This window comes from Pyxicephalus adspersus, chromosome 4, assembly GCF_032062135.1.
Source record: "Pyxicephalus adspersus chromosome 4, UCB_Pads_2.0, whole genome shotgun sequence".
Classification (NCBI taxonomy): Eukaryota; Metazoa; Chordata; class Amphibia; order Anura; family Pyxicephalidae; genus Pyxicephalus; species Pyxicephalus adspersus.
This window is the reverse complement of record NC_092861.1, coordinates 131,899,819-131,927,133: the sequence shown is the minus strand read 5'-3', so window position 1 is coordinate 131,927,133 and position 27,315 is coordinate 131,899,819. Positions and strand designations below refer to the sequence as shown.

The following is a 27,315-nucleotide window of genomic DNA, read 5'->3' as shown; positions in this document are numbered from 1 at the left end:
GCATAAGAATCTTCTCCTGTTTTTTTTCAAACTATAGTACGGCCCCCCGACAGTCTGAGGGACCGTGAACCGGCCCCCTGTTTAAAAAGTTTGAGGACCTGTGGTTTAAACTATAGGTTTTTCCTCCGTAAATGCACATTTAGAGCTGCTTGTTGCATGAGAATTTCAAATAACGTTCATTTTTTTCAGACTTGTTCTTCTTTATATTTATCTTTTTATTTTTAAAACACTTTTTTTAAATTGATAAAAGTAAAGAAATTAACAGATTAGCCAATAGAAGGGGATTTAAGTGGATCATCATTCCAATTTTTCTCCTCCCAGCAACAACAGACCATTCACATAGGGAGTGCATTGTGCATTGTTATGGCCTGCGCTGGGAAAAATCGCAGTAAAGTTCAACCATTGTGTAGTACTGTCAAAGAATGAAGATGGAGTGGTGTTTTATGAATGTGGCTGCCTCCATTGATGTTGTCAAACTAAATATAGAAACAATTGTATTAAACAAATATTGTATTAACTTTATATTTATATTAGGTTAATTACTTTTACAAGCTAATCTAAAAAAGACCCATACGGTCGCGATAAGGGAGTATGTATGGGTATTACATTAATATTGTGTTTTGTCAACCACTGTTCCTCCAAAGGTTGCTTGGGGTTCCTTTGAGCTATGAGAAACTTGTGACTCTGTTCAGTTTAACTGATTGCAATGAATGCCATTCTTCCTAATGACCACTACACTACATGTACTGTGAATTGTCGATATAGTAATTATAGGAGGGGTTCCCTGAAGATCTAAAAGTTATTTCAAGGGGTTCCCCAGTGTTCAAAAGGTGGTGAGACTTTATATTAAGAAAATATTTTTTTGTTATTTGCTTTCTGTCTAATAGAAAACACTTTATAATTCTATCAACCTCTTTTATGGGAAGATAAAATAAAAATGTTATACTTACATTGTCACACCGTAAATAAATTTCATTCATTCCTTCTGCAAATGGTATGAGCAACTTTATGCCAAACCTTCTCTGGGATACATTTACATCTGGAACAACTTCACAACCTGAAAAACAAACAAAAATGTTTTACAATGTGGCAAAACCTTTGGAACGAGCAGCTAATGAGCAAATCCTGCCAGAATGGCTGACGGTACTCCCCCTTTCAATCTGATTGCTACTGTGCAGATAATTATTATTATTTTTATCCAGTATTTATGTAGCGCCAACATATTATGCAGTGCTGTACAAAGCCCATTGTCAAATCACTAACTGTCTCTTAAAGAATATATATTATAAAAAGCTGATATAAAAGCAAATTTATATACTACTACCACTTGGACTTAAAACTTTATTTATTGATTCACATAGCTTTATTAAATGTTTTTTTCCTATATGTGCACCTTGTTATTGTTACAAATGGTTAGTTATGGTATGATATAACATTGCAATCATAAATTCATATATATAATATAGCTCCATAGCAGCCATGTTGCTTTGTATGATCTATAATATATAAACTGATCATACCCCTCAAAGCCCTGACCCCAACCCTATAATTTGCTATCTAGGTCAGTAGTGTACCAGACCTGGTATTCTAAGTTTAGCATATAGGAGAAAATGAAGGAACATAAAGGGCCTGCACAAATCCCTGGCATCAAACTACTCAAGCCCTTCTTTTGTATGTACTGCTGATCAGCTTTGATTTAAGAATAGAAATGAAGATTATTTTCCCTCCTCTGAGTCCTACTTTAAAATATAAACTATTTATAGATTTTAAAAGTACATCTTATATATCAAATTAGTGAGCTGGCAAAAGAGGTTAAAATCAGGCTGTCGGCACCATTCATAAACAATGTCCTGGGTCATATGTCTAAGGTCAAGTCATTATTTTCTCCCACCTATTCCTAAAAGGGATGACAGAGATGTTTGTATCATGTTGTTACTATTCACCATACAAGTGATGGAGCTTTCAGCTGATCAGTGTGCTCATTATGGGCAGCAGACATGCTTAGTCACCACTTAGGAGATTATTTAAGGAATGTTGTGTCCTGGTGGGAGGTGTGTGAATGGACAATGTGTTTATACTAGGGACTCCTTATTTTATGTTTTTATGTATACAACTGGCATGCCTTACATTTTCATAGGTAAAACATCAGCAAATTTGCTAGGTTAAGTGAAATATCCTGTGCAGGGTCATAAATCACCATGGTAAGTGAACAGCCTAGACTCCTTTAGTAAATTGCTTCCATTATTTATACAATTATTCAGTATTCAATTTGGAATACAAACTTAAAACACAGGGCAAAGTTTTTGGACACAGGAATTCCTACCAGTGTGGGTGGAAATGGTTTCTAAGTGTTGTTGTTGGGTTATTGACCTGGAACAAATGTACAGATAAGGAATTCTGACTTTTTCCAACCTTACTGGTCAGCTTACGTGTTCCAGTGACCCGATGAGAATTAAAGCCAACAGGTTAGCGTAAAAGCTAGGCAACTTTTAAAAGTGTTGTTAAAGTGTATCTAAATTTTGGATAAAAATCAATAATTCCTTTATGTGTTCAAATTGATGAGATTATTTGATTCCATATTGACCCAAGTTTGAGTGATTACATTTTCATATATAGAAATGTTTCTCAGACAAGGTCCTGTGGAGTTGCTCGGGTTTTTTTTAGCAATGAAGTTTGTGATTCCCTGGTTAGTTAGCACTGACACCTATGAACTTTTTGGCTATCTGTAAAGGTGGCAGTTATAATGTAAGAGGCATTCTTCCCACTTACCACTAAGCCAATGTACTGTAAGCTGCGGATATAGTAATTAAAGAAAAGGCTCCCTAAAGACCTAAATGTTTTTTCAAGGGGTTCCATGGTGGAAAGGTCGCAAAACACTGGTATAGAATGTCCTAAGTTCACCAGCCTATCAGGATAAGTGAAGGTATATGAGACCCTAGTTAGATTCTGTTTGCCCTCCTTATACATTATGAAAATATTATTTAATTCATTATTGTATGTCCAATGCCTTAATAATGCATACAGTATAAACATATCAGAAGAAACCTGGGACTACTAAACAGATATAGAGGTTCCGAAAAAAGACTGTTTTCTATTTATGCCTTTGGTTGTCCAAAGTCCTCCTGCAGTCATTAACTGCAGCCATTCTTAGGTTCTTACCTCTGAGATTTAACTTTTCAATCGGTTCTCCATGGCCAGCATCTTTATTTTTAAAATACGATATTGAAGTATCTTTAAAAACAAACCAATATTGCTTGTAAGCTTTCAACGTTAGCTTTTTGGCTCTGAAAGACAAACAGAAATGTATTATCAGTCACAATATTTCTAATGCCAATGTGAACACAAATAATATGTGGCACTTATTTTCTTATCTAAGCACTATTATGCCAAACCTCCCCCATTCTGAAAACAGTACAAGCCATGTGTGAAGAACATCCTAATGTATGCATGCCATGTGCTAGTTAAAGCGTACCTAAACTCAGAGGAACCCTTTTATTTAAAGTAAAAATTTTGCTTGTGTTTTTGAAGTGCAACACCCTTTTTTTTTCAAAAAGCACTGCCCTCTTAATTCTCGATTGCCTATGCGATCAAGAATGAATGGGAGCACATAGCATCCCGGGATACCTACCTCTCGCATCCTGGGAGGCTCTTGGCTGCTCCTTCTGAGCATGCCTGAGCATCTCGGGCATGTGCATAATGAGCCATTTCATCAATAGGGAAAAAGTTGCCGATGCAACGCATTCGCAGTGAGATTGGCAGATTTTTTCCCCAATTTACATCACCCGATCTCGCGCCTGCGCAGTGTGAGATCAGGTGACGTAGGAAGAAGAACACGGAAGAAGAGAGGAGAAGATGGCGGTGCTGGGCCAAAGACAGATAACGGGACGATGTGGGACCCGATGCAAGAAACCTCCCGACGGATAGACTGATCTGCAGGATTGAAGGTAAGTGTGATTTTTTTGTTTTGGGTTACTTTTGGGTTTACTTCCGCTTTAAGACTTTCCCCTTAAACCTAACTCTTTTGTGCCAGAGGCAAAAAAACAAGCAATACACGGCACTAAATTTGCACTATGTACATTACAAACACTTACCTGAAAAGTTTTAGGTTATCTGCTAGTTTGGGTATGTCTGTGATATCCTCCTAAAATTACAAAGAAAATATTAAGAGTAATGTAAAATATGAAACATCTTTGTATTTGGATAGTATGGATATAATCAGCTTACTTCCCTGGAGGACCTTTCATTTTTTTGCAATGTTCTGGCACCATCTGCTGTCACGAGATGGACTAACTACATTCAGATAATAGGAACTCTTCTGCATTTTTTTTAATTCCTTTACCCAATTTAACAATCTGCAAAATGTACTGTTATTTGATCAATGCAAACTAAAAGTGAACATAGAACAGGAGGGTGGTTGGCAATGCCAGCACTATCTACCCAATCTATGGCACCTAAGCTGTGCGAGTTCTTTATAAAAACAAATATTTAGTGTAATCGGACATTTGTATTGATTTCCTCAATAAAGGGAATTAAGCAGTGTTAGCCATTGCTGTTAGAAGTGCTCAGTATAGTGGGGCAATAGTAATGGGGCAAGTTTTCTAACATGCTTGTTCAGTTGTTCCCCCCAAGAGTAGACTGGTGGCCTTGCATGGCATTTGCAGATATGAGTTTGTTACATGATCCAGTTAGAACCATCTCATGTTTATTGATGAAGTCAATATATCTATAAATATATCTATTTATATCGATGAAGATAAAATTGATAGAAAAAGCCCTGAAACAGCTTTAAAAAAACAATGTGCTTAGTTACCTACTGACAGGCAAGGTAGTATTACATATCGAAGCCTGTAGAGAGCTTTTCTGGCCAGCATTGTGTAATGCTTTGTAGATGGATGAAAGATTTCTTTTGATTCCAAAATACAATCCCCACTAAAACTGCTTATATGAACAAAAACCTACGGCTGCAAATATATGGTAAATTTCATAATAGTTTCTAGAGACAGGATGTGGCAGATAAATGAACGAGCTGTGCACACCTTTCTGTTCAATGGAGAGGGTGGGGTACAGGACAAGCAGGTGGCCCCCATTGTGCTCTCCTTCCTTTACTTGTATGGTGGTTCTTGATCGGTAATTCAAAGATTTGTCCTTATGATGTTTGGCAACCACTGTTCACTTATCAGATAACAGCACGACCGTTTGTCTTGGGGCGATAATCAGCTGACGTGTACATAGCCTTACACTTCTCTTGTAGGATCACACTGTGCTGTGCTGAGGGATTTCCTTTGGCTGGGCTACTTTCTACTACTAAATTTAACTAAATACAAACTTGTTAGACTTGGATATAGGGTGAGTGTGTAAAACCCCTGTCAAGTTTATATTCCTGTTCCTATTAGGGAGATTCAATCTCTCTAACTGTGCAAATGACCGCCACCGCCAAGAAGGAAAAAAAGGTAAATCCAAATTTTGAATTGCCACCATAACAAGGGAGAAATCTTACAATGGGGGCATTTGTTTCTGTAACAGCTATCTAAAAGAGATTTTCATCACAAAAAAAAGCTTTAAGTCTACCTAAAAAGTTTGGATATTAATAACCTCAATTTGTGTCAAGCCACCCACAGACAACACAGCTGAGATTGCAAAAAAGAAACCCTTAAAATGGAACTTTTAAAGATGTTTGATCAGGCAGATCATCATTGCAGGTGATGTCCCTTCTGCAACAATCCTTCTTACCTGCCTGATTCCTTTGTAGAACTGTCAAAAAAACTGAGCTGCACATGTTTGCCAGGATACCCAGCAATCCCGGACTATATGAACTCCTGCACACCTGCATTGGAGTTACATCATACCGGCCCAGGCCAATCAAGATGGCCAAAGGAAGGAATGAAGATTAAAGAAGATGGCAGTGCCCTGCGACTGAAGGAGACAGAGCACTGTGGGGTTTAGTTCTGCTTTAAACTTTGTACAGAAGTTTAATTACTGTCATAGAAAAGTTATTAGTGATTGTTTTGGGTGACCAGTTTTAGGCAATGATCTGGTGTGGAAGGTCACCAAATAACGGCCTAGGACACTTGTACATATTAACAAAAATCACAATGACAAATATTCTGCACAATTACACTGCAAAACAACTGCGTAAACTGGTCAGTTGATAAAGAATGCATTGCTGACTTTTTACATCTGTCATATGGCATTTAGGCACAGCCAGTAGCTTAGCCACCTTCCCTATCGCAGTCAATTTACAGATCTCTACATTAAATATAATAACCAAAAAAAAAGGAAAAATACACAATAGAACAAATGGAAGAATAATTAAAAATATGTTCACTATATTACTATTAGTTTAATCCAGCAAAAGAATGTACATACCAATATTTTGTTGGACTTTCCTCCTTCCAGTGCAACTTCTAAGTTTGAGAGAGCAGCTTCTATTTCATCTGTTTCCCCATCTGTGGTTAATTCACATGACTCATTTGATATTGATAACTTGCTGATGTGATACTATAATAGATAAAGAACAAAGAGTTTGGTTATCAGCACATTGGAGCTAATTTACTAAACATTAAACTACCAAATTGCTGTATTATCAGCAACTTCCTTATTTATGAAAGCCTTAATCTAATAGGCTTGGTGGCCGTACGTTTGACTATGTTTGCACTATTCACAAAGCTTTTCGATTCGATTCGATTGCCAATTTTACACGCATTCACATGTTTAATCAGCCCCATTGTCTGGAGCAAAACTGAATTCTGGCTGTGGTGTTTCAGATAAAGAAGGAATAAGTTGGCTATCAACTAACAATCTAGGCAATACTAAATCTAGGTTGTGGTGCTTACCATGCCATGGGGTGGTAGAGATGGCACTATGTACTTATTATTATTACACATAATTTATAGTGCCGACTTATTACACAGAGCTTTACATAGTCATGTCACTAGCTGTCCCTCAAAGGAGCTCACAATAAAATGTCCCTACCATGTCATATGTCTTTAATACAGTCTAAGGCCAGACTTGGGAGGAAGCTAATTTATCTAACTGCATTTTTTTTTTTTTGGAATGTAGGAGGAAACCAGAGTACCCGGGGGAAAGCTACCCAAACATGGGGGGGAACCTGCAAACTCCATGCAGATAGTGTCCTGGCCGAGATTCTAACTTGGGACCTGCAAAACGTTGCAAAAGGTAGAGTGCTAACCTCTGAGGCACTATGCTGCTCACACACCAACAAAAACATTGGGGCAGAAAAAATGTAAAACCTCATATAGTTATTGGTTGACAGGGTGACAAATGTATGCTCGGTTAAGCCTCACCCATGTGTGATTGGAGTCGGAAAAGGGGTCCAAAGACATCACCTGGTCTTCTATGACAGCTATTCATTTCCCAAGGGAAGTTACAATTTCAACACCCATTTCTGTTTGTGTCCCAAATGTGTCAATATCATGGAAGTGTATAGACTGACTCTAACCACAGCTATTTTCCTACTATTAGACCTACTTTAAACAAGCTGCACCTATTTTTTTAATCTATAACTACCTGCCCTCACCTATTTTCCTGAACAATGAGGACCTACCCCTTACTAGTCCCAAATATTTTATTGAACTTTGAATTTTAAAAGGTCCACACAAGTATAAACATACAATACAAAACTCAGAACTTCCCATATTGGTAAAGGGAAGAGGATCCCAACAAAAAAAAATACAACATCCAATTAAATTGTTCTACTTGAAGGGTTTGAAAAGCAGCAAATGGATATAATAAACAAGCTTATCTACTATAAATAGAGACTTAAGTAAAGAAAATTGCTTAGAGTAACCAGAGAGAACCAAAGCTCCAGTAGAACAATATGGACAAACAAAACACACAAACTCACTTGCATAAACATATAAATTATATATACATATAAAAAAAGAATAAAAGGGGAGGGAAATTGTGGAAAGGAAAGGACAGGGTGATCCACGTGTCCTGATATTGTAAACCTAAATCATAGCTATTTTCCAAAACTGTGAAGACTTGCCTTCAACAAAACTGTTTATTTTTTTCTGAATTTTAAAGATCTGCCCCCAACTACGTCATAGCTATTTTCCTGAAATAGTCATACCTACTTTTCCAAACTATGAAGACCTACCCCAGTCAAAGCTTGCCGGTTTCCATAGGCCATTAGGACCTGTTTCCAACTAAACAATAACTATTTTCCTGAACAGTGAAGATCAGTGAAGACCCACTTCTAACTACATACCTATTTTCCTAAACTGAACCACACCTAATTTTCTGCACTAATTGCACTGCACACCGTATAACTTATAAACCATTGTGTCACACAATAGGAGACAGGACATGGTACCAAATCACCAGATAATAAACGTCCGTGACACAGGGGCTACTGCAGACATAGGGAACAAAGTAAACACTGGAAGCAACAGGAGGCACAGGTGACATTGGGAATAACCAGAGACAAGGAGGAACACTGGAACAGCACAAAGGAATAGGACAGACTGGACAACAAGGGGATAACGCAGGAGCCGGACAGAGGAAACACTGAATCAAGCAACAGGTGTACAGGAAATGCTCAGTAGAGCTATGGGCTCGGCACTACTAGAGACACGTTGCACGAATGCTGAGTGTTGTGTCTGAGCCAGCTAAATAGCCAGGGATGATTAAGAGGCTATTTTCTGATTGGCCGGCAGGTTGGACGAAACTGATAAAGCTTGGTAGCCTTGGCACGCCCAGAGTCAGAACTGCTCACATGCACAGGAGAGAGGGGCCTGCACTTTAGCGAGAAAGGTAAGTGGGACACATTGTTTAGGAAACATAAACTGGATAAAGAATACTTGCCTGTAGAGCTGCAAACATGAGCATCTCTTCCTCCGTACAATCAATTTCTCCTAGTAAAATAGCCCATCGTGCTTGTTCAAACAGCTGGTTGATACGGACAGCATCGTACTAAAAGATAGAAACAGACTAATATTTATCAAGAACAATACAATTTTCAGTAGGCTTATGTACAGGTAATCCCATACAGCATAAAATATTTCTATCTGCCGTAATACACCTCCACAACCATACAATCACACATTACTCATATGCCTAATCCTGTGCTAGAAGAAATATCTAGGCTGCATTGGCTTACCTTCTAGAAATGCTAATTACCTAATTCCTGAGTCATTGTTCAGGAGCAAGCATGTCGATCAGGAGGTGTGACTATTGCATACATAGGAGTAATAGATTTATGACAAGAAAGAAAGTATTACCAGGTAGGTCGAACTTTCAAAAGGTAGACATCTGTCTGAGCAGGTTTTCTTGTAGGGGTTTGGTTAATGTATAACTACATAACATTGTTTATACTACATAAACATTCATATTTAAATGTCCTACCTTTGGATTTAGATCGTAGAAGGAGTAGTACTTAAATCTCAGGAAAAGTAAATCATCTTCTTGGATTCTTTGTTCCATAAGAGATCTGGAGGAGTCCAGCCATCTAATGAAAACAAATGGTGATATTTACATTTATATGATTCATTTAGAATAATGGATCCAATGTAGTATAGGTCACCTATTGTCAGACATTACCATGTGTTTGGTCTAAGACCTCAAGCACAAATATTTAGGGGTTTATGCTTCAATAAGCTTAAAAAGATAACAATATTCATACATCTACATCACAATTTACTGATAAAAATTCTGGGAACCAAGTGCAATATATACAGTACATTAGTAGTAGTGTTTTTTTTTTTTAAAGAAAAATATAGGGAAAAGCGCATCTTTGTAAATCATTATTGTATTGGTATTTCATGGAATGGCATAGTAGTTTTTTAGTGGACAATTAAATTCATTAGTATAAAGGAGATTTCTCTTATGTCCTGTCTTTTGGTTCAACGTGCAAAAGTAAATAAGAATAAAAAACCCTGCTGATCTGTGGGAAATGCAAAGTTTCCCTGTGCTCTCGCATACATTCTATGTTATCACAACAATTCTATTTACCCTTTTAGTTCTTATCATGGAGTACAGAATTATTAGCAGTAGCTGTGGCTGATAAGTTTAGAAAAAGACACCATTAAGGGATGACACAAGTGCTCAATAAAGATGTGCTTGGGAGCCATGAGTTAAAAAATGTGTAAACATTTGGAAATGTGCATGCTTTTTTCTGCCTTGATATTGAAATAAAATATTAGGCATAAAGGAAGTTCATTGTTTTAAATGAACAACTTGCTATTGAGCCGCCGAATATAGTCAATACCGGTATGTATAAGCAGTACTCAGCGGAACACCAGGTCCCACCGTAATATTGGCACTGGCACATTCTAGGTGCTAAATTTCTTCTTTCTCCAAATAAGAGATAATCATGACAGTTCATTTCCAAATACATTTTAAACAGATTGGAAAGGCAATCCAGACATCGGCGGTGCAAAGACCTGCATTTGGATATCCATCAAAAACTGTGTGAGCACCTGGGTATCCACCAACAAGCTGATCATTTGAGATTGGCACCTGATTATCCACCTGAAACCCATGTGGGACAGCATGCACCTGGCTGTCCTCCCCACCTGAATCTTGCTATTCATCCACAACCTGTGCAGGATAGTCTACAGCTGGTATCCATTTACCCTCAATCAGTGCACCTGGCTACCCACCAATAATCTATGTGGTACGGCATGCACCCAGCCATCCACTCTGGACCTGGCTATCCACTGAAAATTTATGAATGACAGACTGCACTTGACTATCTACCAAAACGTTTTGAATGACAGCCTAAACACGGCTATCCAACAAAAATGTATAAAGAACAGCCTGCACTTGGCCGTATATTCAAGGGTTGGACGGGACAGTGCTGCCTCTTTGATATAACACCCACAACCTAGACAGGATAGGCTTCCCCTGGCTGCGCACCCACAGGCTTTGCAGGACAGACCAACATTTGTCTATCAATCCATAATCTGTGCTTCTTATATCAACGACAATCTATGCAGGACAGCCTTCACCTGGCATTCCCCAACAAACTGGACCGGAAAGACAAAGTTAAAGAATGTATGTGTATATCTATATATAATATAAGTATATATAAGTATAAATATAATATATAATAAGGGAAAGCAAAAAGACCATCAAATGCTTTGATTGCTAACAATTGGTCGTTTCAGTCATTTACATTCTAGCTATTTACCATAGTAAATATACAATAACGCACCCTGAATTAAGCCTTGCTTTATCCACTATAGTCCTGGGCTGGTACATTTGTGTAAGGATTTCTGGAGAGGAGATTGGCTGGCTGAGTGCTAGGATGTTGCAGTTTTGTTCTGCCAGCGGATTGTCAGTGAACCACGTCATTGTGGAAGAGGCGGGAGTGCCATTGACGGGATCATACATGGGCGTCATTGTCTTACTATATAAACCAGGGCTAGCTGCAAAATATAAAAATATAATAATTAAAGAAAAGTAACACATCCAATTACAAGAAAATAACTGAAATCCATTTATACACAGTATAGCGATAAATTTGAATATGTTCAGCAGAATGTGTGCAACTTGGCCAATCAAAATGGCCAAGGATCTTAAACCCAGAAGAAGAAGCTGACATGATGATGTTGGCACTAGCATGGGAGCTTGGAAGGAAGGATAGTTACAGTTTAATAAACAGGAAACATCAATGGATTTAAAACTTAGATCAGCCTTTCTCAACTCTTCTTTACACAGGGGAACCTTTGAAATACCTTTTATGTCTTAGGGAACCACTGCTAAAACTACCAAATCCACAGTTATCAGTATTTTATTGTGGGGGTCTGTGGAAAGAATGTCACCCTTACAGATGGCCAAAATGATCAGTGATGTCAGTTAAACTGACCTGAGAGACACAAATTGCTCGTTGCTCAGAGTGACCTCTGGAGGGGTCCTGGATGAGAAACAATGGCCTAAATATATATTTCTTAAGTAGGTTTTGAGTTTTACCCAAGGATCCCGAGCTGCCATGTGAGTTGTCCAAGTTGATAATTTCTTCTAAAACTGTTTCCTTTGCTTCTTTTTTCTTTTTCTTCTTCACAGAATCTTCCAGGGGCTTTAGCAATGAAAGTTCTTCAGGATGCCTGATATCTAAAAATGATAACAGTGTCACCTAACATGTACATTTAGCTGACGGTAGATATTTCTAGCCATGCACCAGCCATACACCATGCAGTTTTCAGGCCCTTTAAATCACTGTTTGATTACCACCAAATGGATAGATGCCACCTGCCACTGACAGTTTCTACCGGCAATGTGATGGTATTAGGTTGCCATCATTCTTTTAGTTGTTTCCTTGAATGAATGCTGATATAAGTGGAAAAATTTTTTTTTTTAACATCTGACCATGATTGGTCCGATCAATTTGTACGCCATTCTACCAATGATTGTATGGGTTACCGATCTGATGAAGCAGAATTTGAACTGCAAAATGTGTCATCGCAAAGAGACTCCAAATAGCTGATTTCTATTCATTTGTTTGTTTGTTGTAACAAAATTGGTTTTTATGTAAGTATGTGTGTGTGTGTGTGTGTGTGTGTGTGTGTGTGTGTTTCACCACTATCTTGCAATTTGTATAACATTTCGATTTTTATTAGTAAACCTATTATTAAGTTTAAACTGTATTTGGGCAGGAGTGGTTAGCTCAGGTTCGAATCATGGCCAGGACATTATCTGCATAGAGTTTGCAGGTTCTCCCTGTGTTTGTGTGGGTTTCTTCTGGGTACTCTGGTTTTACCCCACATTCCAAAAACTCGTTGTTAGGTTAATTGACTTTCCCCAAAATTGACCTTAGACTGTGATAATGACATATGACTATGGTAGGGACATTAGATTGTGAGCCCCTTTGAGGGACAGCTAGTGACCTAACTATGGACTTTGTACAGCGTTGGGTAACATGTTGGCCCTGTATCAATACTGTGTAATAATATTAATATTAATTTGATTCGTGGTAACAATACATATATATTGAAAACCCTGATTTCTTGGTGCCAGTTGTAGCTATATACGTAAATAAAAAAAGCCTGAAATGTATCATGTCTTTTTAATGTAATATGGAAAATAAGAATGAACCACAAATAGGAGAATAAAATAATAGGTGGTCCAGAAATAGGCTTTAAAAGGTAAAACAACAGCATGGATTGAGCACTTGGAGAGAATGGAGGGCAGCAAAAAGCATAGTAGAGTGGAGAGCAGAGGGACAGAGAACATGGGGAAGACCTAGAAAGTAATGGATGGACAATGTCTTAGAGAATAATAAGAAAATGGGAGGAAGAAATTGGAAGCATAAAGCAACTAGATAGATTGGAATAGAGCAAAGCAAGCCAAGGTCCACAGAGGATTTAGTGCTGGAAGAAAAAGAATTACCTAACAAAATTGGTGTATGACATTCTTTTTTGGGTCAACACTGCTCTGCTTTACCAGTATACCTGCCTCTGCTCTGAACTACATGACCCACACCTACAGACACCTACAGACAACTCCTTGTTCTTATGTTTTAAAAAATACATAGAAAATATAGAAATAGGGATGATTATATGAGACATACGGATCATTTAAAACTAAACTGTAGACAGGTAAAAAACACTATGAAATGCAGCTCTATAAACATTTATTACATCATTTCATTTTTTTAATCGAAGCTACCTGCTGTCTTCCAAAGTTTGTACAGTTTGCACAGTTTGAAACTAAAAGTGCAGAAGCGAAATTTCCCCAATAGACAGGGATGTGCGTGCAGGAGAATTGTGTAAATATCAAGACAATAATGAAATCTTTTCAGCTTTTTCATATATCCATCTGTGTACATTTTCCTACAGTTCAGCTTTAATGATGACAAACCCAAGCTGGCAATATGACTATTTAATTAATTGCTAGAGGTAATATTCTGTGTTTTGGACTATTTCTAAGGTAGGGGGCTATTCCTCAGTCATGTTTAGCATTCTTTATAAGAACACAGCAACATCCACTGCATGCACATTGCACTTGGACCCACAAGTGATTAAAAAAAGCGCACATACAGACTAGTTTGTGTTTTATGCAGAGCTGCTTCTCGTTCCCCAGAATGAAGATAACACATCAGATTTACTGTTCAATGTACAAGACACAAGCACAGTCATGTTGAATGCGACTGGAGAGATGTCTGCTTTACTCAGAGACATTCCAGAGCCCCAAGCGGCATCTGCACCGCCTGCCACAAGCACTACCTAGCAGAGACTAACCTTCCATGATCTAATGTGCACAACCTTCTGCTACACAATAGCTACTATTCTTTTAAAACAATAAACATTTTGTTATGCTGTTCTCATACCACACAACATGCAACTGCTATTTAGAACGTTTGGAGTTTTTACAGATTTCATAAGTGGTACTAGGAATGAGGAACAAACAGAATCTACTCTATGCAAACTTTCATATAGATATAAAACCCAAGCACCAGATGTTTAGGTGCAAAATGTCACCTTGTAGTTCCCTTCCTCCTCTGTATGGGTGTTAATGAGTGTTTATTCCAGGCTGATTAGAAGAAACAGAAATAGCTACCATATTCTTTTCAGATATATGACCAGTACCTAAGCTGCTTGTTTTTGCAGCACCTCCAGTTTTGGCCTCTCTGGCCGCAATATGTAAAATGTAGGATGTGTGTTACAATGATAAGGGACCATCCAACAATAAATGCCTAGTGGGTTTAATTTAATTAAATGAAATATTTAACTAGTTTTTTGTCATGTGATCCAGAGTGGTGTCTTGTTATTTACTCCTTATTGACCATAGTTTGGTCTGCACTGTGTCTCTGCGGGGAGGTGGCCATCCTAATACAGGTAGGACATTTACTTCCTCATTTCAGCAACAAAACAATGAGAGGAACAGCAAAAACATCACCAAACTTCACTCATTCACACCCACTGGGTCTGATTTAATAAAGCTCTCCAAGGCTGGAGAGGATACACTTTGATCAGTGAACCTGGGTGATTCAGCAAACTTGGAATAGTATTTTGCTTTTTGTTAGCAAATGTTTTCAATTCTGGACCAGATCCATTCCAGATTTCTTGGATCACCCACTTTCACTGATAGTGAAAGTATATTCTCCCAAGCCTTGGAGAGCTTTAATAAATTAGGCTCATTGTGTGAAACTGTGGTTTGCAGCTACTGGACACATAGCAAACTGCTGCTCTGTGCTGCAGATTTGCATGTGGCTGTGATGCAAACCTTCAAACAACAATTGTGCAGCAAAATGCAGCATGTGACCTTTAGAAACTGCACCACAATCTGCCCGCGGCTCCAAGCAAAAAATGGTTTCCAACCTCTACCATTTGCCTGAAAGGCATAGGTTGAGACTGCGGTTGAGCCCACAGCAGAACAATCCCCTTGATGCCTGAAGTCAAACTTTTCCTGAAGTCAGAGGTAGTAGTGCCTTGGGTGATCCCAGGCTATAGCTTTAAAGCTATGAGGATGAAGGCACAGGCGTGCCTAGGCATACTTACATACCAGGAAATACACTATTTTCCAGGAGAAATCCCAGACAAAAAGCCACCCACAATCAAAAATGAAAATTAAGTTTTGGGCAAGCAAGGTGAATCACTCACTGGGTTCTTTTAGAGATTCAAGTGGTGGGATTTCCTAGATGTTTTCTGCATTTCTTTCATGGCTGCTCAAAAACATTTTAAGTTTGGATTTCTATTTTTGCATAATGTAAAATCCAGCAGGCAACTTTGATACCATCATTTGTTTACTAGCCCTAACAATTGCCTAGAATGGGAATATCTCACTACAGAAAATCATAAGACGCCAATATTTGATTCAGCTTGCTAACACGTGTGCAAAACTGAAATTTCAGAATACCACCTTTAGTATATTTGTCTTGAACAGTAGCAGCTTGTGCCATGATGCTGTTACAGTAACCATGCAGATGTTGGATTTGTATATGACTGCTCTTGCCCACTTACTTAGTGTCCTGCAGATTTCAATAACGGCTTTGAAGACCAGTGCTGAAAAACTAACTTTTAGCCGCACTGTTTTCATATTTGGTAATCGGAGCCGCAGTCGCTTATGCTGGGGGGTAAAAAATAGCTTTGCGTTGGCTTGTACTCCATATTTATCCAGGGTCCAATGTGTCTTCAACAGCCAACTGTTCTTTTGTTCCCACCATAGAGCATAGTCTGACCAGTCCCTTGCGATACCTAAAACAAAAGACAAATACAAGAACTTACAGACTGCATAGAGTAATAACAACCTAGAAGAGTGGCGAACCCTTTCCCAAAAGCTAAAACAATTTTTCTACACTTTCAAAAACAGCCAGAGCTCATTTACTACTAAGTGCATTTTAAACTAGAACTAAATCTAAAATAAAAAAATTATGAGCAGACAGGTTCCTTATTGCACAGACAGGCGATGTTTCTTCTGCAATAAAACAAACTTACCTGGCTGTTTGCAATCTTCTCTATAATGCACGCTAAGCTGTGCACGTGAGACTCAGTATACAATCCTGGCATATCCAGCCACCAGAAATAAATACCTGTGTGCATGCTTGGGAGCTACATCATTCCAGCCTGGCCAGTAAAGATGGCTGAAGATCCCAAACCTAGAAGAGGACCGGGTGAAGATGTTGGCACCAGCAAATGAAGCGCGGCATCTAGTTAAACCCTTGCACACAGGCAGGTTTGTTTATCTTATTGCAGAATAGCCATGGTCTGTCCTATCTGCAACATAGAGCCTGCCCACCTGCATTGTTTTATTTATAGGGTTAGTTATAAAACTTTTAAAAAAAGCTGACCAACGCTTAGTAAATGGTTTCTGTATGCAAACACAAGCTGATCTATTATGGGTTGATTCCTGTGTGATCCAGCTTGTATGTGACTATTTGGTAACAATATTTTAATACACTTTAATCCTGCCATTAGATCTTGTAATTTTTTTATGTCCCAGCCAGACAAGCTGTCCAGCAATAGTGCCACTTACAGAGGTGAACCAAACTATATAACTATGCCAGGTGTGCTTATAACAACCAACTATAACTGCTTAAAAATCAATAGCTAGACTGGGGCTATCATTTGTTTGCTGTTACACCATTTAGAACTACATGCCCATCTAAGACTACCATGTCCACAGTGTTGTCACTGTATTATTATTATTAATAAACAGGATTTATATAGCGCCAATATATTACGCAGCGCTGTACATTAAATAGGGATTACAGGAAGTGCAAAATATTAGATCTAAACATCATCAGAGTCATCACATAACAAAACTATGATGCAGGGTGATTCCAAAAAACTCTGCTTTGTTAATGCAAGACACTAATAATTATGTATTTTTTTTATTTTGCCTAAGGTTCCACCTTAAAATAAACATTGGGGCTGCCATTGCTCACCTCCTCCTGAAGATGTTAATTGCCTGGCTAATACAATAAAACTGTGGTGTCAAAGCTTTAGGAGTCACTGACCTAGAACAAGTATGCAGATCAAGTTAAAATCCTTATCTGCATTCTTGTTCCAGGTCAGTAATTCGAGGTATTGAGGGCAAGAAGGTCCAAATGGTGGAATTTGCAGAATGAGAAGCAGCAATGGCAGCACAAGGAAAGATTTCCTCAATTGTAGAGCATGTGAAATCTATTGTCACATCTCTAACGTGTGAGAACTTTCACATATATATCTGTGAGATTTTATTAGTCGCTCCTTTATATGGTGACACGCATATTTTAGCTTTGGGATAGAAGCTGGACTGATAAACAACCACCCAAAGGATAGTAAGTAAAGTGGAGTAAATGCTGTGTACATTCTGCCACCAACAAGAAAGAAAAGCTGGAATGTTTTTTGACTTTCACTGGGAAAGTTCTGAGCTTGGTGCAGGTTGGGTGTGATTTGTGTGACAAAGATAAGAAGTAGAAAGGGAATAGGATTTAAAGTGAACCAGTGGCGTTGTAGCAGTGGGTGTGTACGGAACAAAGGAATAACAGGTCAGCTCAGGTACAGATTCTTCTGAAAAATACCATTACTTGGTCATTCTAGACCTTTCACACTATAGGACCAATTTACAAAAACCTAGGTACATATGCGAGTTCAATATTTATAAGAGTGTTTACTATGTACCTGTAATGTATGAAGACACATTCACAAGTGCCACAGCCACAACCTTTAGTTGTTAAAGGACTTGGAACCATTGACCCATGAGCTATATACCACCAGTTAGCTCTTATAATGGTAACAGATTTTTGTGGCCTATGGAAAGTGTGCCATTGTGTCCTAATAAATGGTGGGCATGGTAAAAAATGGGTATTCCAAAGAATATGTTTTTTTACATACCCTTACCTCATCCAGCATCAACTTCCATTGCAACTATTTGCTTTAAGCCACACAACAGCCATAAAAGAAGTTGGTGCTGGAAAACTTTCTTTGCCGTGTGCTCTGATTGCTGGTTTAAATAGGTAGCTTGATAATATCCAAAGTGAATCACTGACTGCAACTAGGGCGCCCAAATACATCTTGCGGATCAATATACGCCACTGCACATGTGCTACCAGTAAGGTACAAGCAAGTTTGGTGCCTTGGGTTGCCTAAATACAACATATGTCAATGTGTGGCATTAAATGAGCCAACACGCAGGGAAAATTGAGCTGCAGCAGTGCGGGTGGACCCTCCAAGTATAACTCCATAATGCATGCTGTGCTAGGGTATCACGGCATATATATGCAGATTCACAATATTTTTAGGTGCACCTACAACAATTTATTTTCTGCTAGTTAGAATGGAGGATCCAATGGTCAATATCCAAACATATGCTGTTTTTTGTTGCACTCACGGCACAGCATATCACTTTTTGACTTCTTCTATGGTTGCATTCCTTTTTGGTGTTTGTGCAATTTTGACTACTGATCCACAAAGGTTTTTTTATTTAATGATAAGATTGCTAAAAAACTAGTATGGCTCCATACAACTAATGATACTTATCAAAAATAATGGACAGTATGGACAGTATGAGAATATTTTAAACCAGGTAGTTGATTTGAATGCCAGGATCAGGAAAAAAATGTTTCTCTGCATCAGAATGTTGGGTGTAGCCTTTTGTTAAACCCAAACCATTAGCTCAATGACTAGCATTTTTGCCTTGCAGCAGTGGAGTCACAGGCTAAGGCAGGACACCATCTGCATGGAGTTTGCATATTCTCACCATGTCTGAGTGGGTTTCTCTTGGGCACGCTTCTTTTCACATCCCAAAAACATACTGGTTAGTTAATTGGCCATATAATGTTAATGATAGTGGTGGGGACATTTAGTAACTGGTCACCAACATTACTTTGGGCTTTATGAAGCATGACATAATATTCCAATGCTGAATTTGTGATATTGATAAGAATTCTTGTTTGTTTAAACTTGATGGACATGTTTTGTTTCTGCTCAGCTAACTATAGATCTATTTAATTGGGGACATATTTCCAAATTTACTTATGCAAATTATCAACTTACCAATTTGTTCTACAAGTTTGAACATTACTCCTCCAATATGAAGGTCTCCTGACACTTGTACAGTGACATCTTGGTTTTCTGTCTCATTCTGCTGATCCACTATAACACAAAGCTCCCAGGATGCTGGACCCACTGCAGCGGTGTATGTCATTGTGGCAGGCTCTGCAACAGAAAGAGAAACAAGGCTTTAAATAAATCTGTTACTGAGGAAAATGCTCTTGCATATGAAGCAATAATAATTAGCAAAATAATAGGTTTCCTTTGAGGTTTTGTTAATGTGTAACTGAGCCCCCCCCCCATAAAACAGTTTTATTGCATTACAATGTATCCATAAATTTTCCTCTTTTTGGTAACAACACTATTTGTTCTGCAGAAAAATTTCACAGCAGTATTGTCACGGTGAAAGCAGAAGAGGGGGCTTTTATAGACAAAAAGTTTTAAATGAACTTTAGGTGAAAGACTAAAAAAATTAAAGTACATCTCCAGCTACTAAGCATTTACAACAAAAGTTGGTTTAGGTTGGTATAATACTGTTTACTATTATTATACAAAAGAAATTGTGTTAAAGCAGAACTTAAGTTAAAAAACTACAAGGTCATGTTTTTTTTGTTTTTTTTGCCAAAACAAGTCATACAAAGCCTTGTTGGTCAAAAAACAAACTTTTCACATAGTCTTTGGCGCTATATAAATCCTGTTTAATAATAATAATAATAATAATAATAATAATAAATACACTGTATGGAGTATGTGTACTGTGATTTCAGACAGCTGGTGGGGATGGTGGCCCACTAATGGACAAAATGGTGCGCCCAAAAAGAGTTGCTAATGATGTAACTTTGGAATCTATTAGTAAATATGTTCACTACTAAAAAATTGACCCAAAGCAGCAGCATAGAAATCTTAACTTGACAACTATCAAAAATAGTTTAACAGGGACAATGACCAATGATAAAGTTTATGCAGGGCTTATGAACTATAACTATAATAATAATAATCATAACTACAGTCCAAATTATAGCAATATTTCGTCCTTCTGGAACCTTAAGACCTCATTACTCCTGTAAATATTCCCAGATTCCTTGTTACACATTACCTTACTCCTAATACCTATTCACAATGCTTCCCGCAGGCCTTATACTCCAAACCCCTCTTCTACCTTCTCAACCTTCTTAATACCCCTTTTCCCCACACCCTGACCTCACTCATATTCACTGTATGTCCACCAGAAAGTCCCCAAGCCTGTGGGGGGCAGTGTTATGTTCTGGGGTTGCTTTAGTTGGTCAGGTTTAGGACCAGCAATGTTATGTGCCCAAAAAAATGAAGTCAGTTGACTACCTGAATATACTAAATGACCAGGTTTTTCCATCAATGTATTTGACTAATCTCTGATGGCACAGACATATTCCATAATAACAATGCCAGGATTCATCAGGCTCAAGAGTTGTTCGGGGACCCTAAGACATCATTCTCACACATGGATTGCCCACTACAGAGTCCAGATCTTAACCCCATTGGGAATCTTTGGGATGTGCTGGAGTAGACTTTACGCATGTGGTCCGACTCTCCCATCATCGATACAAGATCTTGGCGAAAAATTAAAAAATAAATGTTGTGACATTGCATAAGCTTATCTAAATGGTACCATGGCAAATGTGTGTCCTAATAAAAGGTCCAACAAAATATTAGAATATGTGAAAATATTATTTTTGGCCAAGCAATGTATATCCCTCATTTTTTTTTAATCTCTCTACTCCATATTCTTCATCTTCTCATCCATTCTCATCCCTTGCTACACAACAAGTATTTTTCCTTTTTGTTCTACTCACAAATATTATATTACAAATAATATATACCCCCATTACAATAGTTCTCCTTTCCTATATATTTCTAGTAATGATTCACACTCGTAGACTTGCAGTTCTTGTTATTCTATGTTATACTTATTGATTGCCCTCTCCTCCTCCTCCTGTATCACTGCGCTGTGTAATATGTTGGCGCTATATGAATACAATTTAATAATATTAATAATAACAATTATAATGTTTACTTCTTCTTTCATAAACTTGAATAAAATTATTGAAATGGAACTTTGTAATAATAACTATCACGGTCAATGTGTGACTTGTCCTCCCTTCCCAGGTGTCAGTCCGTAGCACTGTTGTATTATTACATGGGGTCTGTGAACATATTTTACTACGGTAGATTAAATGTGTGATTGTTTCTGCTTTGACAATCTGGAATTTTTAATCTAAACACAAAAATACACATACAGGTTCATCGACATTCCTAATAAAAAGAGATGTCTCCTGAGGGCAAGCATTATGTGCCCAACCTCCCAGGAGAACAAGCCAGAGCTTGTAGCAGAGCAGCCAAATATTGAGTCCGGTAGTTAGGTCTGGGAAGAAGGAAAAAGTCAGAGCTGCAGGAGACAATTACCGATTATTACTGCAATTGTTGGTTTATGTCACATGTTATAAATGCAAGCCAATTTCTAATGTAATGCTGAAGAAAAATTTAGCATTTCCCCCCACAAACAAATAGACTCTAAACAGGGATTACAGAGTATTTAAAATCAGGAGCTGTGAACAAGGCTCAGTGCCATAAAACATTCTTAAAGAGACCTGGCCACCAATTTACAGGTAAAAGCACTAAAAAGCAAGTTTTTTCAATGTTTACTTGCAGTTCTTTCCCTTTATCTAAAGTAATTTAAATTCCAATAAATGTGCCTAAATCAAATCTATGTGCCTGGGAAAAGTCAAATCACTTTGCACACAAACAAATATGGCAGCTACTCATATCTGTTCCCTAGAACAGTTCTCGTCCTCCTTGCACATCATAGTCTGCTGGAGGACGTGAAAAACTATTGAGTCTCTGAGCCTGCTGGTATCACATCCAAGATGGCAGCAGTCTTTAAAGATATGTCTGCACTTACCCTGTTCTTTACATAGTGGAAAAAGCTCTTCTAAGCTTTGTGCCCACATCAGATAATAGTCGCCTGAGGTGAATGGTTGTGCTTTTCTCGGGTAACATCTGACATGTGTACAGAGGTCCCTTGATGTTGTTCATCAATCAGCCATGACTGATTGGTAACAACCACTGTTTACTTCTATGAAGAAGAGCACAGTGGGGTGCTGCTTCCTCCTATCACCACCTCCCATCATTATAAAACAGAACAGCACTCAATCATTTATCTGTCACTGAAAACGATCATGAAAGATTGTTATGAAACAATTCTCTGACATCCATTGAACATCTGTACGAGGCTTTAGATGCAAAGAGTGAAAAAACTAAAGCCATGGACACACACCGAATAATTGTCCCCTGAGATGAACAACTGTGACAATTACAGCGGTCCCTCAACACTGTTAGGTAATGCACTACAGTACATCCCTAAAAATCCATCCAGGACAACCACTGTCATTTCCTATGGGGGAGGACACAGCAGAGTGCCTCCTGCTCATCCTCCCCTCTCCATAAAATTGAACAGCACAGCATACAGCACAGGTTTGTTCTAGTGTCCCAGGCAAAGATCTGAGAACCCCGTGTGATTACTAATTTGCAATGCAGGGATATATTCTGAAGCATGTTTCAGGGACCTTCTTTATAATTTGAAGAATTTACCCTGGGAGTTTTGCCAGTAGGAATGTTTCTGATTCTTGTCTACACGCCTCTGTAATAAAATCCTCATTGTCTGATTTGTCATATGTTTTATCTATTTATATGATTTTTAATAGAGGTGTTAGCTGCATCTTAAATCTACAGTAATAGAAACAACCATATTTTACATTAAAACCACATGATATATGAATCTGGAGTCAAAGAAAAATTATGTGTTATATTTAGAGGTGATTGGTCTCTTGGCCTAGTAAATGCAGTGAAGCTGTGTTTACTTTATTTCCCAACTGTATGCAGGAGAAATGAAATATCTTGCTTGCACGTGGTTATTAAATGGAAGTGAACACACCTTTACCTTTTACAAGTGAACAATCACTTTGCAAAATAATCATTCCTGATTTTAGCATAACAGCACCAATTAGTGACATCTGTATTCATTAGGTTGGTATCATATGATGCAAATATGTTATGCAGGACACGCTATAGGGAGTAGAGCAGCTCTCTTCATACAATGCTATTGTGTGCTGTAGTGTAAAAAAAACAAAAATAAAATTTATAGTAGATTGCCAGTCCTAAAATGTGATGTCAGCATTCTTTTTTACCGTTCAGACTAAGAAATGTTTCAGTAAGTACAGAAAATACCTGTTGATCTTGCCAAAATTGCTGGGTCCAAGTTACTTCCTGTGAGATGAAAATAAAGCACTAGGACCCTTTATTTAATGGGCCTGATTTATTAAAGCTCTCCAAGGCTAGAGAAGATACATTTTCATCAGCAAAGCTGGGTGATCCAGCAAACCTGGAATGGATTTCTTCAGAGCCATTTGCTTTTTGCTAGCAAATGTTTAGAATTCTAGACCAGATCCATTTTGGGTTTGCTGGATCACCCAGGTTCACTGATAAAAGTGTATTCTCTCCAGCTGTAAGGAGCTTTCATAAATCAGGCCCATTGTGTGAACTGCTATTCCCATCAATGTATCAAGACATGTATATAGTCCGGGTTACTTCCAGGCTGTTTGACATCCAAGATATAGTGGGGAAAGAAAGCAAAGACATAAGGGGACAGGAAGTGTGTGAAAGGGGTAAAAAGCCTTTAAAAAAGAAAACAAATGCAGCCATCACATTTAGCTGCGTGTAAGGTAATGTATATTCACGTATGCACAATGTTCAAAATGAATAGCACTGCAAGAAACACAATTTATCACATTTATCACAACACAAAGGTCCGAATGGACCCTAAAGGAAATGCTTTCATCTACCTTCCTATCGTAGACAATACTAAATTATTTTTATATGTGCAGTATTCTGAAAGAGTACAGAGTACTTTTTATACTTTTTTAGTAAAATGAGCTGATTGTCTCATTATTACTAAATTGTTCAGAAAATCAATTAATAATATAAAACAATAGGAGCTCCAAATACAGCCAATAAACTTCTGCAAAACAGATTCAAAGTGAATCAATGTGCAGCCAATTGCTCCTATTTAAATGCTCTGCCCTTTTATCCTATACGTACCCTTACATATTGGCAAAAGACCCATTGTGAATTGGTAGCTCTTTGAGCAAACGCACAATACCAATACATAAAAACTAAAATATCCAAATTTTATTAGGCAATGCAGTTAATGGAAGTTCTTCTACAGGTAAGAAGCATGTTTCTGAAAAGTACAATGGTCTCACCTTGATTTCCTGTGAGCAGCTCCGTTCAACAGTCTACCTGAATTCCTGAGAGCAAACAGGAATACAGGAATGAGCAGATCTCCACCCAGCTGTGACGAAGAAAGGGGCCACCTTCCAGGTGAGGGCAGTACAAATGGCTCCCGCCCAGAGCTTCTGGCACCAGTAGGTATTGATGTGACTGCAAGTAAGAGCATGTCAGAGATCTGACTACAGCAGCCTTACCTGTGCAGCACACCTCTGCCATGCCTGATCATTAATCTCTGGGGTTGAATATGAATTGTTCAGACATTTCACAGATTCCTGGCATTGTACAAGTTGCCCAGTCACAGGAGGCATGGCTACAATGTGGATTGTGATTAATGCACAGCACAAAGATTTATCCTCCAGGCAAAGAAATTATGCTTGGACTTAGAACTGTAGCTAAGGGCCGCATGCCTTTGTCTTATGTGAATTAACTATTTTTCTGCCTGCACCAGAAGAAACTACACCACATACAAAGTCTGCAAAGAACTAGTATACTGTATATGCTGTTTATTATTGTTTTATTGCAGGGATAGGTAAATTAAACTATAGGGGGGAATGCCAGGATAAGAGTTACAATTGTATCAATTGTTATATCAGATACACTTTAAGGTGTGCAGCATTAAAGCAGTCTGATAAGTTTGCCTTTTTTTATTGTAGATGTTTATTTAGCTGGCCACAGATATTAAAATTAGATTTTACAATCTACTGAATTTAGGAAGAATAGCACATAAAAAATAGTATACAGTAATAAAACATTTTAAACAGCAACTCTGTGCTCAGCCCTCTACCAACAGTTTGCAGCTTCTGCCCTACTAAACTGAAATTTAATGACAGACAAATTTAAACATCCTTAATCCCAAATCCAGACTCCAACCCCGGCCAACTGATCACCCTCTGCATATATATATAGGCACAGTCTATTGGAAGCGGCACACATTGCATTGACAGGTGTATGGCATGAAGAACATGCAGCAAGAGGATTGCCTTCCCAGAAGGGAAAGAAAAATAAATGCAAGCAGGCAGGATTTTTTTTTTTATTGCAGAAAGAAGAGGGGATGTTCCTACTGCAGTAAAACGAACTTACCTGCCTGTTGGCGATCTTGCACAGTTCAGTGTAATTTACTGGGTATCCTGGCATCCCCCTGGCTGCTAGGAATGAACTCCCCTAGTCATGCCACCATGATGGCTAAATATTCTAAACCTGGAAGAGGAGTGTTTGAAGATGTGAATCGGTGCTGATATGCTAGATGTGTGGACAGGTGAATTTATTGGAAAAAAATCTGTGATCAGATAGGTGAGTTTATTTTATTACAGAAGGGACATTGCCTGTCCTTTCTGCAATAAAGAGCCTGGCTGGTTACATCTTTCTTTTTTATGTTAACTTCAGTTCCACTTTAAAAATAGGAACCCAAATAGCAGAGCTGCAGCATACATGAAGATGTATTTACATGAAGAACAGTTTAGAGCACTATATGTTCTTTGCCAAGTTTGATTCCATAGTAGGTGGACTTATAATGTCTTCCACTCACAGGGTGTCATAAATCTTCCAAGTTGTATGATGCTGGGGGTCATTCAATCAGTAAGCTGGAGGTCGTCTTGTAGCAAAAAAAATAATACGGCAAAGGGGAATATGCTTTGCACTGGCTGGTAACATTGGCGCACCTAAGGCAATGAATTTACGTAGCCACCCAGTCTTCATCAGGGAGCCTTTCAGGGATGATGGACTTCCAGCCATAGTGTCAGATGGATAACTTTGATGCATATGGCTACCAGGTCATGGCCACTGGTTTTGCCATACCAACAAAAGAAGTGAGTGAACAAACTAAAGCTACGTACACACGGCAGATTTTTATCGCCCGATAATCGGCATCGGCCAAATATCGGGCGAAAATCTGCCGTGTGTACAGTCGGTGTCGTCCATCGCCCGATCCGGATCCAAGGACGATGGACGACGACCGATCCTAATGAAAGGGAAGGGGGAGAGCGCGCAGCAGGGTGCCACTCCGTCGCTCTCCCCCTCCCCTCTCCATAGAGCATGAACGGTGCTGTATGTACAGCACCGTTCATGCATCGGGTAGTCCCTTGTCGTTGGAAAGGATCGTGAAAGATCCTTTCCAAAGACAAATTTGCAAGTGTGTACGCAGCTTAAGAGGGGAGCTATAGAGAAGGCTGATATACTATCTGGCAGGCATGGCTGGACAAAATGTCAGATGTGATTAGACAAGCAGCAATGGAGATCCAGCCAGATTCAGGTTAGCCGGGTTAGTAACAGAAAACATAAAACACATTGCTAGGGGTGGGTGGTCATGACTGATGGTGAGTTACAAAGATATTTACATGCCCGTTTCAGTACTTTGAATCCACTTTGAGCTTTGAGTCCTCACCCAGAGCATTGTCCACTTCTGCAAGCTTCATAGTAAATGTACACACATCTACTGGCTTGCAACATACAACACCCATGTGCACACTAGCATGCGTAAATATAAGATCACACATACCAATGCATTGAAGCATACTTGGGACCAAGGCTTCTGGAAGTATGGTAACAGGGGGACAACTCA

General features: G+C 38.5%; 1 protein-coding gene across 3 annotated transcripts in view; it reads right to left on the bottom strand.

The window, feature by feature from the left end:
- The window catches only part of FERMT1 (FERM domain containing kindlin 1), a 66,488-nt gene that overhangs the window by 9,855 nt on the left and 29,318 nt on the right, over positions 1-27,315 (bottom strand). For 2 of the 3 annotated variants that reach the window (XM_072409649.1, XM_072409647.1), the window contains 10 exons: positions 19,440-19,601; positions 15,924-16,157; positions 11,935-12,075; positions 11,177-11,390; positions 9,367-9,469; positions 8,827-8,934; positions 6,367-6,498; positions 4,092-4,141; positions 3,160-3,284; positions 951-1,057 (listed from right to left, as the gene is read on the bottom strand). In XM_072409649.1, coding sequence (XP_072265750.1) covers positions 951-1,057; positions 3,160-3,284; positions 4,092-4,141; positions 6,367-6,498; positions 8,827-8,934; positions 9,367-9,469; positions 11,177-11,390; positions 11,935-12,075; positions 15,924-16,157; positions 19,440-19,590 — 1,365 coding nt within the window. In that variant the 5' untranslated portion in view covers positions 19,591-19,601. Of the gene's footprint in view, positions 1-950; positions 1,058-3,159; positions 3,285-4,091; positions 4,142-6,366; positions 6,499-8,826; positions 8,935-9,366; positions 9,470-11,176; positions 11,391-11,934; positions 12,076-15,923; positions 16,158-19,439; positions 19,602-24,730; positions 24,870-27,315 lie in introns of those variants that run through there. The other variant, XM_072409648.1, reaches the window with a different exon arrangement.